This window comes from Aulonocara stuartgranti (genome assembly GCF_965226115.1).
Source record: "Aulonocara stuartgranti genome assembly, chromosome: 22".
Taxonomy (NCBI): domain Eukaryota; kingdom Metazoa; phylum Chordata; class Actinopteri; order Cichliformes; family Cichlidae; genus Aulonocara; species Aulonocara stuartgranti.
In genome coordinates, this window is record NC_138957.1 from 23732498 (window position 1) to 23749960 (window position 17463).

Sequence of the window (17463 nt, forward strand, 5' to 3'; positions counted from 1 at the left end):
TGAGTGATGCTCACTTGACCAGTGTTGGGTATAGCTTTCCAACAGCGGTGGCTAATCTGTGTGTGACAAGAGATATTTTTGCTGGAAAATATTTTAGTTACAACTACATTGAGCTAAGAAAAAAAAGCATGTTTTACTTTTTTGCCTTACATGTTAATTTTTGCCAAAATGTATCAAAATTATGCTTCATAATTGTTTTTTTATTTAGGTTTTTTGTTTAGAAGTGCAGAAGCTTTGCTAGTCAGATTGGATCCGAATATTTTAGTTCATTTCATTATTAGAATTTCATTTTTAATAAAATAGCAGAGCACCTTTTGCCAAATCCGTGCAGACAACACTAATTACCCTACCCAACCTTAAAGCAGGGTTACATACAGTAGAGTCAATCTATATTACTACAGTCAGTTTGTGAATTAAATACTAATCCTGACTACTGCATGGCTGTAGTAACACCAACTATACATAAGCAGTAGCTGGTGGTGTAACCCTATAGGTACTGTGATGCAAAAAAACGTAAGAAGGATATAAAATCCAACATTTTCATATAACCTTTAATAGAAATTCATGATTCAAGTACCTCAAATTTCTTTCTCTATTTTTTTCTTGTTATGTTTCATAACCATAAAATATGATGGGATATCACATCAGCTCACTGGTGGCACAACAACAACAACAAGGTGACAAAGTTTCAAAACTTATCTGTGGAATCACCCTACTTTAATGTGTTGTACTCCCCCTTTTTTGCATTAGCTGACAGATGTGCAGACACCAGTTTATCCACATTGTGCTAATACTGGGCCAATATCATCCAAAATCCACTAAATTAACCTGAGTAAGTGGATGCTAAAATAATAACATGAGCCACTTGCCTCCTCCCAAACACTGCCACAGTAGTGGCAGTGTTTGCTGCAGGAGTGACGGAGTTGTCTGAAACTCCATAAAAAGGACTGAATAGGACTGTGGCAACAGTCCTCCTAACAGTGAGCACATTCAAAAACATTTGAACTGAAATAACTGCTACAAAACACAGCAGATACCATAAAATGCATTTGAATTCAGTCAATACTTAAGCCTTTGGAACTTAATACCTCCTATGGCTTTTTGGAAATTGATTTCAAAGCTTATTCTTTCATGACCTGTGGATATTCTTAAGGAAACTCTACTTTTAATATTTGTTTATTATTAGTTTCTGTCATTTCAACCATCCGAAAGGACTGAGAGACTCTGATCAAGCACATCAGCAGCTTCAGTTTATTCTTCTCATGCCCGTAAAAAACCAAAGGCATGTATTTACTCATATATATATTGCTGTGCATCTCTCAAGGAAAGGACACGCACCTTTTTTCATGCAAAGTAAGTTTAGTTTGCATTTGTTTTGACCATAGACAGCAGAAAAACCAAACAGAGCTTCCAGCTCAGAAAAAAGTAAGCCAATGGGGAAGTGCCTTAAGCCTGTATTTTTTTAATAACAGCCACCAGGGGGCATTCTTTGTGGCTACAACTTTATTGGCTCAGTCATTCATTTCCTTTCATAATAATGGGGGGAAAAAATACATTGCTAAGCCCACTTTTTAAATGTTGGTTATTGTAAGCGTTACGAAAAAAAAGGGTTATCCAGGATAAGCTCACTAGTAAGTCTGTGGTTTCAAAGTCAGGTACTCCCTTTGATCATTATATCCAGTTACAGAACACCTAAAAAAAGGCTCACCTCAAACCAGTGAGTGACATTCATGGTAGCCATGTCCAGCTTTTACACAGTCTATGGTTTTGACACTTAAAATATAAACTGTGTCTCTTATACATTAACAGGGATAGGACTAAAAAACACTGAATAATATCTGAAGTGTCAGTCCCTCATTCTTTTCAAGCCTTAAATAAAAATTGCTGCACATACACAGTGCAGAGATATCTTTAAAGGAACGTTAACAACTCCATTCTTAAAAACTACACATGGAGGTGGACTGTACCTTCAGCTGCGGGAGAAAAGGTGATGCCCTCTCTCTCGTGAAGTGGCAGAGCGCTGAGTCTGGGAATGTCATCTGGCACCATGGCACGAGGCTGCCCCAAAGCCACAGCTGCTGCCCGGCACACGTGTTTGATCCTCGGACCACCAAGAGGCTGCTCCTGCATACAGAGACATACAAATTCAGTGAACTCAGGTAATATTTAGTTAATGAAAAATGATACCAGTATTGGCGATTAACAGAAAAGAAGAAGAAAGAAATGCACATTTATTACCTGACGAGCAACATCTTTGGGAGGCAGGCCAACTCTCCTCCTCCTCCTCCTTCCACTCACTGGCATTCGTGTTTCTCTAGAGCCCAACTGTTCAAACAAACAGGAAAACCAAGGTCTCATTTAAAAGATACTACGTCATTAGCTTCTCAAATAAATGGCTAAATCACAAGCATCACAACTGAAAAGCCCTAAGCTTCTGGCAGATGTCATATCAGTTTTATTGCTATTGGTCAGTAATCAGGACGGTCTACTGAACAGGTCCCGAACTGTGCTGCAAACATGTAAAATTAGGTGAGAACACTTCTTGAGTTTTTACTTCTCATTTTTCACGTTGATTGTTTCAGGGAATTGTTTTCATAATACAATAAATACAGAAACAATGTAAAAAGTGCCCATTAAAATTTTCCAGAGGTTTTTCTACAACTGACATCTGTTTAATGTGCTTTATCTGAACAATGCAAATAATATATTCAATTTGACTAGATAACAAACAAATAATCAGAGAATTACAGCCTTGAAAAACCAAACATGTCAGTAATAAAAGATGGTTAAGTTATATATGTTTTGTATATATCACGTTTGTCACTGTATACAAATAAATTAGCACCTACCAAAGAGGTTTTGGACTTGCAAAGCAAGCAAACAAACAAAATGAAACAAACAGCAGAACTATTTTAAGTCAAATTTAATTCATTCATAAAGCTAAATCAGTAAAATACATGGAATTCTGTTAAGCGAGACTGTTTGGCACAATCACGCAAACATGCACAACGCCTGCTGTCAGCTTCTGGGAAAATCCTGTATAGGTATTGTTTTATTACCTTCTCCTGGTAGGATATAAAGCAAAACTCTGATACAAGGTGGGGGTAGTGCATCTACAACCTCTTTGCTGTCACCATTAAAACAAAAAACAAAGCAAAAGCAAAACCAGAGGAAAAATGTGCTCCAACAGGCATCAGACGACTGATTTAGACCTCTGCTGCACAACCTAAGTGTAACTTGTCGATGTTGTTGCTAGCGCTTATCTTTATATGTTAATTATCTTGTGGCCGTATCCTGGTGTTTTACATGCCACAACAGAAACAAATAAAATGCTGGTACTTTCCCCCAAACATATTCACACCTCAAGTTTTTTCTAATTCTCTGTATTTTCCCTGCGTCCACTCTCTCTTCAGGACTTTTCTGACATTCTTGAGTCTTTATATTGATGCTATGATTATTCTTCTTTATACTGAGGAGATGATGGTTATTCTCTCACCAATATATAGAATAGGAGGACTCAGTTACCCTGAACAGTTGAATCACAGTAACTGCAGGCAGCATAGACATGAAATGAGGGGCAACATAAAAAGACCATACGAGGGGCTCATTAAAAGAAACAGAGAGAATTTCTTACCTGTGACAACTTCAGCTGCTTCTGTTGATCAATCTTGATGAGCTGGACTTTGGCTTTTTTCAGCAGGTGGAGCATCCTCTTATTGGCTCCACTGAGACCTAGTCGATGGCTGGGCCCACTGACTTCTGGCCCCTCGCAACTGTCCGCTGTTATTTTTGGTGCTTCGACTGCGCCAAACCCCATTTGAAACAGGATAAAAAGTTGACTCCAATTAGAGGATTTACAAGCAAACACCTCTTCACTGAAGAATACAACTATACAGTGGAACAATCACATTTATTTTTATCTTTATGGAATATAATCCAAATTGCACTGATAAATAAACACTAACATTTTAAATATTATACACCACAAGTTTTTCATAAATTATACAACTTATCCTTACTCTTGTTTCCTTTATCTCCATCTTCTGACGGCACTTGCGAGGGCGTTTCCACATCAGTGTTGACCACCACAGCTAGCTTCCTCACAACACCAGGTGAGTCCAACTCCTCCATCATGAGTTTGGACCTCCGTCTTTTCCTGACATGAGAGGTCAAACTGTCACCATCTTGTGCATAATCTCCATGAATGTCAGATGGTCCTTTCTTTTTCTCTGCCAGTTTTAACGTCAGTTTCTTGAGGTTCTTGTAGAACTCCAGGTGGCTCGTGCCTGGGCCGGGCTTTGAGATTCTTGACATGCCTGACGGGCTGTCAAAAAGAGATCTAGAGTCACTGTCCGACTGTAGCGATTTGCCTTCATAACCTGCCTCGAGAATGGATGCACTTGGTTTTCCATCCTCTTTCTGTTGACTTTTCAGCCATGTTGACAGAGGGCCCTTCGGAAAAGGAATCATTTCCTCATCCAAGAATCTCTTTGGAGCTTTAATCACTCGGGAAGACCGTCCACTCGTTAATGGAGTGCAGGAGTTACTGGAGCTCTGGCCTAGTTCCTCTGAAAATGGCTTTGCCTTATTCTCCGATGGAGTAACATTCTGATCTTGGATCAGCAGCTCGTTGCCATCCTGTGTGTCTGTGGCTGGAATGGGTTCTGGCTCGTAGGTATAAAAAACACGCCTAGTACGAGGACGACCGAGTTTTGGCCCCTTAATGAGTGGAAGACTTTTTGTCTTCCTCCTGTAGCCAAACACAGATTTGCGCTGATGTCTTCTGTGTGCTCTTTTTTCAACAACATCTGCAGCCTCACACTCAAGGGGCATCGCCGCCTCTACCCCGCTCTGGGCGCCAGCCTCAGCTCCAGCCTCAGGAGAGGCACCCATACCTTTAGCAAACCTCTTCTTTTGTCGTTTCTGAAAAGATGCAAACGGCAAAGGCATCAGATGAGATGTGCGTCGAGGCTGCCCAATTTCAAAACCCTTGACGCGTTTCACAGACCTCCGCGTCAGGGACTGGTCCCTATCCGAGTCCTCTGACACCTCGCCTTCTTCTTTGATCCTCCTTCGAGCTCTTTCTGTGCCTTTAACTGCTGCCGTCACAGCATTTGCTGACTTGCCTTGCTTGGTGCCACCAGCTGAGGTAGCAGCTGCTTGATTTAACACGCCTGAATGTGCCGTTTCTCCTGCTTTTCTGAAAATATCAGGTGATTTTGTACCACTCTGTGTACCTGAGGCCTGCTTGTCTGCATGTTTGGCTTTTGCAGTGAGAGCTACCTGCTTTCCCTGTAGTTTGATTACATGCTTTGGTATTTCCTTCTCTTTTTCTTCGCTCTCTTTACCATCCAAGTCTTCTTTAGGAACTCTTGGTACAATTTTTCCAATCAGACCTGGCTTTGAGGTCTTGGGTATAATTTTTCCAATAAGAGGCTTTGCTTCTTGTGATTGATCCAAAACATGAGGAGACTTTTTTTGGCTGAGTGACGAATGAGAAACAGCAGCAGAAGCCTTTTGTGGACGAACTGTTGTCATCCCAAATCCAGTGAACTCATCCTCCTGGAATAAAGCAGATAAAGTACAATTTTTGAGTTGTATAAAAAAAAAAAGCATTTGGACAAGAAGTCATGTTAGAATTTCTTGATCTCTGTGACCTTGGCAGACAGCACTGAAAAATTGCATGCATACTTGCTACCTACAATTTCTCATTTTTTATGATAATATGTTAAAATATATCCAACAATATATAATAAATAAGAAATGAAAAAATGAAGAGAGAAACTGATTTTTATTTTCCCACAGTGACTGTGCTGGCTCCAAAAACAGCAGCCACTGTGTATAAAACAGTTAAATATGGCATAAACAGACTTAAAGTGGAATCTTACTTGGAGCAGGAAAGACTGCTGCAGAAGCATCTTGTTGCATTTTATTTTATTCTGGGTGCTCAACCTCACTCTGCTTCCATAGCAAGCTATGCAAGCTAAGCTAAACTACCAAAGTGACAGTCAGAGCTGTCACTTACCTGTCACAACAAATCGCTTCACGTGGAAATCCCACAACACCTCTACGTAATCTGTAGTGGCCACAGATTAGCTTAAGAACCTGTAATGTAATATTTACAGTTACAAAAAAGAGCTTCCTGAGAACTTTTCATTTTAAAAAAATGTGGTGTAAAATACAGGGATAACACAACCCCTAATTTTGAATTTTTTTTGAAAATAGATCTGATTTACATCAGCTTATCAAGTGCTTCTCACTGTTCCCCACTCTGGATTTAAACTTTGAGGACAGGTGCACTCTCTGTGTTTGCACCTTGTTTTTATTTATTGGCATTTGAGTCTGTTTGATTCGCTCACTGATATCTTGTGTGCCACGACTGTATGTGTTTACCTACTAACATGTATTTGACTTATTTCTTATGTTTTTTAACCATTCTAGCCTTTGTACAGCACTTTAGTCAATGTCAGCCGTTTTTAAATGTGCTTTATAAATACACTCGAGTTTCAGTTTGACTTTGAACTTCTAAAGACAACAACAGGTGCCTGAGACTTCATACCTCTGCAAAGGCTATGCATCAGTCCCTAGATACTTGGATTCTAATGTTTTAGCAGCAAGACAATTTCAGACATTTATTTCTTATTGCATTCTTTTTCTTCCCTCTAAGATATGATGCAAAATTTCACATTTCTCCAATACTACAATTTAAAAAAAAACTATAATAATATTCTGTTCATAACCTTTCAATTTGTTTTAATCCTGCCAACAACCACACACATTAAACCAATCACAGAATGCCTTTGGCTATAATAATATGAAAATAATTAAATGAGACCATTCAAAGAGCTTTCAGTATTCAGTTTCAAACAGTGAACAGCAGGTTTCAGCAGGCACTTGGGTTTCTCTGAATGTGACTGGGTGTTATCTGTTTAAGCCCAACTGAAGTTTCAGAACTTAAATTGCACACAGTCCACAACATCCAGAGACAGAGATGAAAAAGACTGCATCACCTTCTCACCACTTTCTGTTTCCACCATTTAAAGCTCAGGTATTCTGTTGAAAGTACAATCTAAGACCAGCACTGCTCGCTACTCTTACTCCTCCGTTGCATCAGAGCGCTGTAGATTGGATGTGCCAAATGAAAAGTCTGTCAATCTGTTAGTCAACCATAAATAATGACTTGGGCCCATTCACTCCCTTTACACATTCTAATCTGTAGCTAGATATGCTGCAATATCATCTCAATAATGGAATAGGTTCTGGGCAATTTGAACCCTATTCTTCCCTGAAAAAAAAAAATTTATATTCACTTATTAAAAACATAAAGGCAAACTCTCTTCGCAACAGCATCTTAAGTAGAGTTTGGAGTTAATGCACATTTCTACCGCTGATGCAAAGGTTGCATTAAAGTGAAAGAAACCTCAAACAAGCAGTTACTCATATCCATCTTTACACTCAGAATAAGAGTCTACAGATTTATCACCACTGAAACTCCCCTAACGATATCTATTCTATAACTGCAGTATACATGAGTGTTAGAGATACTCCAGTTGAGCACCAGCACCCACAAGCTTTATTATGAGCCATGTGACCCTGTTACAGTCCAGCCTAAAGGGATTGCATCAGTGAAGTCTGACTGATTGCAGACATTAAAGCTCCTGTGATTAGATCTGATATATGAGATTATATTATTATCACAATCCAGCCTGACAGGGGCTAAAAAGAGGCCACTAATAAGAACAGTGGAAGTATAAACACATTATGTAGAGTAAAAGTCTTCACATTACCCATCAGCTGGATGGATCTGAAAAAGTACAATGAAAATGCTACCAAGACTTCATCCTTACCATTTAATTGAATCACAACAACAATCATCCCAAAGGGCTTTATACTGTAAGCTAAAGACCCTAAAATGTTATAAAGAAACCCCAAAAAATCAGATGATGCCTTATGAGCAAGCACTCGGAGACAATGGGAAGGAAAAACTCCCTTTTAACAAGATCCTCCAACAGATCCAGACTAACTGAGGGGCAGTAATCCACTGAGACAGCTGTGGGTGATGGGTAAGAGAAGAGAGCAGAGAGAGACATGACAAAGGACAAGCTATGGGAAAGAGAGGGCCAAGTTTAATAATTACTAATGATTAAATGCAGTAGTGGTGTATAAATACACAGAGTGAAAAGAGCTGAGTGAAGAGGAAACCCTCAGTCATCGTGGAAAACCCCCCACAGCATAAGCCTAGTGCCGCATACCTAATGGACGTTTCAGGGTCACTTTTGCCAGTCATGACTGTATGCTTTATGCAAAAGCAAAGTTTTAAATCTTGAAAGTAGCGAGAGGTGCAGAAGGGCCTGATACCTTAATGCTCTGCCTCCCTTTCTAGTTTTAAAAACTATGAAACACAAGTAAGCACTTTTACCATGAGGTCATAAATATGAAGGGATCTGATTATTCTAGATTTTGTATGTGAGGAAAATTATTTTTACAATTCTGTCCATGCACCTCTGAAGTACGTGAAACAGATGATCAGAAACAAATGTATCCAATCTTCGATCAAAATTTCTTTAAGAATGCATTTTATTAAAGGCTAAGGAGCTTGGAAAGAAAAGCATCTGGACTTCTTTACGTTGCTTGAAGACGTTTCACCTCTCATCTGAGAACCTTCACAGACCATTTTATTAAAGTTAATTCTTAATGTCACGTGAAATGTCAAATGCAAGTAAACAAAGAAAGCATCTTTTGTCGAAGCAATGTGATTTTTCTTGCAAATCCTCTGGTGCAACATGTAGAGAAAACCTACTTCTGGCGGTTTAATCATTAACTTACATACGAACATGGAAAGAAGGCTGAGGGTGGTCGTAATGAGCGTTTTGTAAACAAAGACTGCTCACATTTAGTACTGGGCTTTCTTTTTGTTTAAGCCTGGTTCCCTATGTATAATATATAATTATACTGCCGAGTTTCCGTTTATTTCTCTTCCTGTAGCATCTCACGTTAGTCTTACGTTCAAAACAGCGAACGGGTCAGCTGACCTCTCTGACGTGGAGAGTACCGTCCCCAAAGTCAGGAGCGGTGGCGGCGGCTGTTAACTACGACAAGATTAGCGGCACAGGGTGGGAACTTCAACTCACAAACCGTGTCGAGGGAGGGAAAAAAAAAACAAAGACATCTACAGGCTTCCACAACAACAACAAAAACTCCCCCTCACCTCTGCGGAAGTTTCCATCTAATTATCGTTTTTCTTTCATGCCAACAAACTCAGCGGGACACAGGCTTGATCTCTATATATGTAAACGAGCGTACAGCTTTGATATGATCATTTTAAAACAAACAACGAACTTCAAATATGTACAGAAGTCATCACACTAACAATACACATCTATAATCCTCACTAAAACACTGCAAACACAAGCGGCCAGCTACATTTACAGTGTGGGATCACTGTTGGCTAAAACTAAATGAAGCTTACCCTACAGGCAGGCGGCTAGCTTCTGTTGCTAGCTACACTGTCGCTAACTAGCGGTACGTCAGCTAAAATACGCTTACTAAGGAAAGAGAGCCTTTGAATGCAGCTCTTTTTGAATAACTGCCTTTATTCGTCTTTTAAGGCGACTGTTTCCCGTAGAGCCGACACGCTATGTTTAGCTTATTTACCTCCTCGCTGTTGCTGGACTCGAAACCCGCATCTCTCCGCCGCCTGTGCTTCTCCTCCAGCCCAAGGAGGCGCAGGAGGGACGGATCCTCGCTTAACGCGAGGCCGATGTTGACGGGCCTCGGCCCTCCGGTAGGCAGCTCCGTCTCCTCCGAGCCCAACCTTCCGCGTCTGGTACGTTTCTCCGAACGCTGCCTGCTGCGAAGCGTGCACGGCCGGCCCGGAAAACGAGCCCGGGCCGGTGTCTGGCTACTCAAGCCCGCGACAGCAGCGGGAGAAGATAATCCGCCTCCCGATGCCGCCATTATTTACTACACAACAACACGGACGGCGCGCCAGCAGAGAGTGGCTGCAGCGATGAGTGGCAAGATGACTGCTGCGACGCAAAGGCGCGAGATAGAAAGAGGCACTAGTGCATCATGGGAAAACGAACTTTCCGCCCCGCAGAGGTGCCACGGTACTCCCACTCCAGTAAACTGGAAACTATGAGATGTTACTGATGCAAAGTAAACACTTACACACACTCTCACAACAGCAGTATCAGTATATCCACATTCTTTTCATCTTATGTTTTTTTTTTTATTATACTTTGGTTGTTCAATAACTGCAGACTGGAAGTCAATAGACACTTTATGGTCCAGCTAACCTCTTTTATATTGCTTATTGCATGCATGTGTTTTTTGGTGGTGTGCTTAATGTTTAGTTTTTCTTTAAAGTGTGCTTATGTAACCTTTCCTTATGTAGCTTTAACCCCAACACCAAGCAGGAGTGGCACTCCTAAGCTTCCTGTAGCCATATAACTGTCACTTACTTTATGCTATAAATGTGCAAATTTAAATTGAATAATTGTAAAAAAAACATGTGTTTCTTCAAGCAATAAGTTTGAATATAGTGTAAAATATAAACTCACAATGCAATGATCTGCAAAGTCTATATTCTAAATAATTGTTTGAAAGGGATGATTTACAGACAATATGGAAACCTGCTATGATGTACAGTTTGGAGAGGCCAAGATGAAGGTCAGGATTAAAAATGAGCACGTCAGACGGACAGATCAGGTTGAGGGGTTTGGACAGTTAGAGAGGAAGAGAGAGATGGTTTGACAATGTGCAGAGGAGGGATAGTGGATATACATGCAGAGGGTTCATGTGACAGGGGATGATACTAAAGATAGGATTAAATGAAAGCAGATGATCCTCTGTGGCGACACCTAGAGGGAGCAGCTGAGAGAAGAGGAGGAAGAAGATTGTAATTAAATGAGTTCAACAACAATAGTAGTAGTATAAGAACTGTGGACTAGGTAGAAAGAGATAAAATTGTTAGAGCTGGTTAGCATGAAGTAAATTAACTCACAAAAGTCATTGCCAATAAATAAATAAATAATCTCCTCAAGGTCAGTGGCACTCCTCTTAGATCCACTCTAAGATCAGTTATACATTTAATAATATCAACTACTGTGTTTGGTGCTCTCTGGCCAGGTCACTCTTGAAATATAAGTTTAAACAAAGGATGTAATAAATATAAAAACAGTGGTACTGTCCGCTTCTTACCACCGGTAAACCCCGCCCACAGTGGTACAACTCGATGAACTTTATTCAAGCAGTTACACGTATCAGATTTGGTTAAAGAAAAATGTTCTTTCATACCAAAATCACTCTGTTTTTTTGTTTTGTAAATCTTAGCAATATTATTTCTATAATACCTAAAATTTCTTACTTTGCACACTCTGGATCTCTAGTGTTTTCTTTTTTTCTTAAAGCATCTAAAATACGTCTTAAGTATTTCATTTCTAATTTTGTTATTAAATAAAAACTATTTAGAACCAATAAAACATCAAGTTAAAATTTAGAAGGTATGTTTCCAGCAGTCGTCATAGTCCTCTGGTCTGTCATGTATTGACAACTATTAGAGATTGGTTTCTTTCTTCTGGGAAACACAAATAGCCAAATATTAACCTTAATAAGTTAAAGTTGTGTTTTCTGTCCTAAATAACTCTGTATGTGTGTGTGTGTGTGTGTGTACGCATGCAAGTAAGGGAGAGTATTTGTCAGCTTTTAAGATAATTTAAAACAGCAAAGTTGTTGTTTCAGTTCTCTAAAATGTCAAATAAGTACAGATATCTATTCACTTTGATTTTAAAGCTGCAGAGTTCATGCAGTACTCTGGCCATTTACTCAGTAAAATATTCATACCTTACATGAAAAGGAAGTCAGTATAAGTCAGTCTGGCACTCAAAAGTATCATCATTAAGTAAATATCATCAGTAAAATGATATAAAACCTAACAACACTGATCTAGCAGAATTGCCCCTATCACTGTTGTAACTGGGGAACCACGTAGTGAGTACTGAAATCTGAGACACTGCAGAATATAGTTAACTGAATAATGTAGTGGTGTAAAATTATCCAAACACAGCCACTTAGTCATATACCTTTCCCACTTCAACTGCTCTTCCACACAAATATCTGACGACCTGCTGAAGTTCAAAGCGAGAATCACAAAGAGGAAGAAAGTGATTTTGAATGTGGAATGGTTGTTGGTGTCAGGCTGGCTGCTTTATTTCAGTATTTCAGAAACTGCTGATCTGCTAGCATTTTCCCAAACAATCATGTCCATTTTGTGGAACTGATGAAGGATAAGCTAATAGGAAGGCAATAGTAACTCAAATAACCACCAATTACAACCAAAGAATGCAGAAGAGCACTTCTGAATGCACAACACATGAAATGTCGTAGCAAATTGGCTACAGCAACAGAAGACCACACCTTGAGGCCCTTAGTGCCAACTGGGCATTGCTGCTGTGTGATGCCATCATCTAAACATGGACCAGAGGGACATTCTGATCACACATTAGGTCAAGTAGTTGTTCTAAAGTACAATCAAGTATTTGGGGGATAGTATCCACACATTATTAGTAGTACACTTAATAAAAAAATAATAAATAAAGTCTATTCTAGTCTGTATAAAAGGTGAGAGTTCAACTAGATGTAGAGATTTAAAGAGATAAGAATTTGATCCAAAACACCTCAAAACAATTAAAATGATTCTTCATAAATTACTTACTTTCAGACTTATTCAAACTGAAGTGTTTTCCACATCATAAATATTTAAGTAAATATAATAATATAAAAAGGACAAAGACAGCACAGGAATTTGAGTACGGTTTAATGCAACAACTTCTGAAAAACAAAGAAAAAAAAGAAAAGAAATGAAACCTTGAGGCTGACTGTCTCTTGACAGAGAACCCTATATACTGCTGTACTGTAGTATTTAAGATTGTATCATGTTTGGGACTTACAGTGTCTGATTTCAGCTAAATACAAAACATTCACTGCACTTGTAAGAAATAACTTGTTGGTCTACAGTGAATAAAATACGTTACAGGTAATGTGGAGGTAATATGGACAGAATTATGGACAAAATTAAAGAAGTCCAGCTACCTTCTTTTCAAGCTCTTAAGGATAGTCTGTAGAACATAAAACAACAGACACAATCCTCCATCAGAAAATGATAAAATAAGTGAATTATATAGTTACAGTTCAAGATAACTGACCTCTGGTGGCCGTGTGAGTAAGTGCACATGTGCTGGTGTCGCCACCTTTAGTTTTAGATCAAGTCAACCCACTAAAAACACAGAAAAACGAGATTTCTAGCACGTCTTTAACATTATAAAAGTGCAGTTTTACTCACGCTAAAGCAGTAGTAGCTGCGGGGTAAACCTAACAAAGCTGTGATGAGATTAAAGTGAGTGGACACGAACTAAAGTTTCCCAGTTGACTGTCTGGTATGTCTCTGCCTTCTGCCTCCAAACCATCCTGCTTCCTCACAGTGCAAACCCTGGTATGGCTTTCCAGGATAGCTTACACTGGAAGGATTAGTAAGAAGAAAAGGCCAAGGTGATCATGTAGAGTACTACCTGGTCTGTACAGGTCTGTGCAGTCTTCATTTTGACCATCATTTAATCTAAACACGTAATGACGAGTTGCAGTCTCTTCCCTTTATATTATGTATTTTCTGCTCCCTCCTCTCGCTCGGTGTGGGTGCTCTCATGAGCCTTTAGGCTGCTTTCTCTTGTAAAGCTCTTTGCACAGGTGAGGCAGGTGTATCTAGAGTTGTGAGCCGTAGCCTTGTGTGCGCTGAGCTGCTCGCGTTGAGCAAAGCTCTCGTCACACTGTATGCACGCATGTGGGTTGTGCCCGACTTGCTTGTGTGCCCGCAGGGCTAAGACAGAAGGAAATATGAGATCGCAGTCTGCTTCGGGACAGGGAATCTGGAGCTCGGAGGAGGAGCAACCGTCTGTTGGAGGGTCACTGTATTCTTCGTGGTTATCTGCTCCCTCTTGTTTTATCCTCTTGCTGTCACCAGTCGCTCCTTGAGCTGCATGCTTGGGTTTACGCCCGCGTTTTTTGCCTTGCAGCTTAGCGTCACAGTTTATTTCCCTGGCAAATTTCTCCTGGTGCTGCAGGAGCTCTTCCTCCGTCTGGAAACTCTGATGACATTTGCAGCACTGGAAGGTGTTCAGGTCATCGGCTTGTTCTGGGGGCTGGGGGTGCACCGCAATGCGATGGCTGCGAAGTCGTGACGGGCTGGGGAAGGAAGCACCACAGTCCCTGCAGGGACACCGCCGTTCTTTACACTCGTGACGTCTGTGTTGGTTCAGCTGCAAAATATTAAACAGTAAGAAATGGTACACTGGAAGCCTCCAGCACAGAAAAGAAGCTTTAAAATGCCTGCCATGTCCTCACCTCGGTGAAGGTAAAGAAGCTTTTCTGGCAGTAAGAGCAGACAAAGGCCTTCTCCTCTGTGCTGTGGGTGGCCTGATGCTTGCTGAGCTCCTCGGAAGAGGAGAAGAACTTTTCACATTTGTAGCATGTGAAGACAGTGTTACTCTGAAAAATCAGAAGAAATATATGTTTGTTTGTTTGTATTCATTCTGTAAATATTCACAGTAAGAAATTTAATCAGCAACAATGTGAATTTCCAGAAAGTTGATTTTGTACAACTTGATGTAATGTTTCACCTCATCACAGTTGCACAATGATTGAAACTTGGACCACTGACTAACACCAGTTTCAAGACTGCTAATACTGAAATTTCTATGACCACTGTTGACCACGAGTGCTAATCACAGCACTGTAATATGATGAAAGATGTACTGTAAGGCCCCCTCTTTGGTTCAGAGATGGCTGTTCTCTTCTAACACAATTGCACTCCTTGCTCAAACCACACGTATACATCTTCATCAGTGGAAAAGTGGCCACCGGCCTGTAGTTGTAAACATATTCTTGGTCTGGACTCTCTCGTAGGTCTGCTGTGCTGTGCCATCCACTTAGCCCATAGGTGTCAAACTCTGGCCCGCGGGCCAAATTTGGCCCGCAGCCTAATTACATTTGGCCCGCGAAGCCATGCCGAATTACTATTAGAGCTGGCCTACTGGTATTATACAGCTAATATATATATTGTTTAGTATTAAGCTGTGCTTGTTCCATATTCAGTTTTCCAGCAAAACTTATTTGAGTCCATAAGAAAAGATTCATTCTTATATCTGGAGGAAGATTTTTTTTTCAATAAATATTAACATTAGCCCGCGACTTTGTTCCAGTTTTGAATTTTGGCCCACTGTGTATTTGAGTTTGACACCCCTGACTTAGCCAGAGGGTTGTTCGGTTTCCTCAACAGCGATCCTCTCGGCACATAAACACTTTCACTATATTACTTCGTTTGTTTGTCTGTATGGGCTGGTTCATGGCACACATTGACTTTCAAATGTCCCTCATTTGCATATTAACGATCATGAAACTGAGCTCATGGTTCATTATTAGTCAGTGGTGCTACTTTCAGTCGTTATGCAACCAAACTGTTTATAAAGTTGGGAAAACCTGCAGTCAGCTGAGCCTGAAGAAGTCACTGTGATGATGAACAGAATCAACTTTCTGGATTACTGGGCAATCATCAAGAAAACAGTGTGGGTTGTTCTTCATCATTCAAACATATATTGTCACAATTTCACAGTTCCAGCTTTTTAAATACATAGACTGTATATAAAAGATGTAATCCTCTTGCATATGACTTTGAGCAGAGGGTGGTATGTAGCCTTGTTGTGAAGCCAAGTGACACTACACATTCATAGGGTACAGAAGAGTTGACCTGAAGCCTACCCTGTTTGCATTTAATTTCTAACTCTTAGAAGAACCATAGTTTACAGCGTGAACATTATCTTGTAAACTAGCTATTGAGAACTTAAACTCAGGAGAAATGCAGTTACTAAAGCCACAAATCGTGTGAGAAGTACAGCTGCTTTCTCTATTGGACCTCTATATAATCTTTCTGTAATCAGAAGAATCTCCCCCTGCTGGCCACTGAAAAGAGTGCAGGTTTGAGGCACTTTTGCTTTAGCTTCAAGCCTTAATTATAATCCATTGCAGACGTGCAGTAGTTTTTGCATTGTAAGGTAAATCTCACAACGATCACATGATCACAAAAACAGGGAGGCATGCTGATATTGACATGGATTGTCATGCTCCCCGTGTGATGATGAAATACACTTCTGTCGGACCTCAGTGGACTCGTGGATGCAGTATGATCAAGGCTTCACTTTTCGTACCTGAACACATTTTCCATCATTTATCTACAGTCTATGTTCAGACTTGCTGCTTCTTGTTTTCCATACCAAAATGATTATTTTTATTAATACGTAACAAATTCAAAGATTAATAAATAATCCTGGAGAGTAAAACAGCATGCATGAACTGCTGGGCGTATTTAGCCTGTTTTTCCCACCTGCTGCAGTTGCTGCTTGTACTGGTCCCGATGACTCTTCCTCATGTGTCTCTCTTTAGCTTTGGAGTTACAGAAGGTGATAAAGCACTGGAAGCACTGCAGACTCTCATGCTGGTCTGCGTCACAGTGAGAAGAGTTGTTCAGTAAGGGTGGACTTATCATCAAAACATGTAAGCTGATAATGTTGCTGTGTCTGTGGCGGTTAGAAAGAGGAGTCACATTAATGTAAAATGTCATCTTACAGGGGGCGACCAGTGGCTCAGGCTTCATCTCCGCAGAGGTGGACCTCATGTCGTTTCCGACAACCACCTGCTCGATCTTCATCATTTCCATGCTTTCACACAGCACCCAGCCGCGTAAAGCTGCAACATGAGAGACATGTGACTCAGAACTGCAAACCTCAACCAGTTAGAAGAAACTGCAATAAATAATAATAAAAAAGAAAACAAACAAGACCCCCCCCCCGAGTTAACAGGATGTTTCAGGGAGGAGGGGGATCATACATAATTCAAATCGGCTAGTATAAATAAAAGCAGCTCACGTTAGGCCTGAGCTAACTATTTAACAGAAGGATGGAGGTGAGGGATGCTGAGCTGCAACTAAAAGCGACATGACTCCGCTGGTATATTCAACCCGCACTATATTTTTATTTTGTAGCCTTCCGCCTACTGTGACGCTGCGCTTTTTCACTTTAAACATGCATTTAATGAGCAAGCAGAGGTTCATAAACAATTTAAAAACGCCTTTTTACCGTTCAAAGCATCCACTGGGCGAAACGAAGCAGCAGAGCGAAACGTGCCAAAGTCACGTGACACGAGACCGTCCGCTATCGCGAGATTGTGAACACCTTTTTCTCAAATGTTGGTTTCTCCGCCTATTTACAGAAGGTGTTTTATTATTAATTACTATCATTATTATACATTTTAAAAGATAGTTTCAACATACATCCGTAATGATGTTGAATAGAATGAAAACGAACAGGAATCGTGGCATCCTTGCAGTGCACCAGGTTTATGGCGTTCAAATGATTT

At 40.3% G+C, this 17463-nt stretch overlaps 2 protein-coding genes across 3 annotated transcripts in view; both read right to left on the minus strand.

The window, feature by feature from the left end:
* kmt2ba (lysine (K)-specific methyltransferase 2Ba) overlaps window positions 1-10061 on the minus strand; it is a 34259-nt gene extending 24198 nt beyond the window's left edge. The window contains exons 1-5 of one of the 2 annotated variants that reach the window (XM_082521071.1): window positions 9655-10061; window positions 4020-5562; window positions 3635-3801; window positions 2239-2325; window positions 1968-2124 (exon numbers count right to left, since the gene is read on the minus strand). In XM_082521071.1, the coding sequence (XP_082377197.1) occupies window positions 1968-2124; window positions 2239-2325; window positions 3635-3801; window positions 4020-5562; window positions 9655-9957 (2257 nt within the window). In that variant the 5' untranslated portion in view covers window positions 9958-10061. The remainder of the gene's footprint in view (window positions 1-1967; window positions 2125-2238; window positions 2326-3634; window positions 3802-4019; window positions 5563-9654) is intronic. The other variant, XM_082521072.1, reaches the window with a different exon arrangement.
* Window positions 10062-12815: 2754 nt separating this feature from the next.
* LOC309698184 (uncharacterized protein) lies at window positions 12816-17287 on the minus strand. The gene is made up of 5 exons (XM_082520488.1): window positions 17184-17287; window positions 16675-16794; window positions 16433-16548; window positions 14398-14541; window positions 12816-14312 (listed from the first exon to the last, which is right to left on the minus strand). The coding sequence occupies exons 2-5, from the start codon at window positions 16763-16765 to the stop codon at window positions 13656-13658; spliced, it is 1008 nt and encodes a 335-aa protein (XP_082376614.1). The 5' UTR covers window positions 16766-16794; window positions 17184-17287; the 3' UTR covers window positions 12816-13655.
* Between the last annotated feature and the right edge of the window lie 176 nt (window positions 17288-17463).

What these genes read in the sequence shown, in the direction of transcription:
- LOC309698184 (XM_082520488.1), bottom strand. Translation starts at nt 16,765, where the DNA reads ATGGAAATGATGAAGATCGAGCAGGTGGTTGTCGGAAACGACATGAGG. An exon ending in ACAAGCAGCAACTGCAGCAG is followed by an intron (nt 14,542 to 16,432) that starts GTGGGAAAAACA and finishes CTGATTTTTCAG; the next exon opens with AGTAACACTGTCTTCACATG. An exon ending in GCTTCTTTACCTTCACCGAG is followed by an intron (nt 14,313 to 14,397) that starts GTGAGGACATGG and finishes AATATTTTGCAG; the next exon opens with CTGAACCAACACAGACGTCA.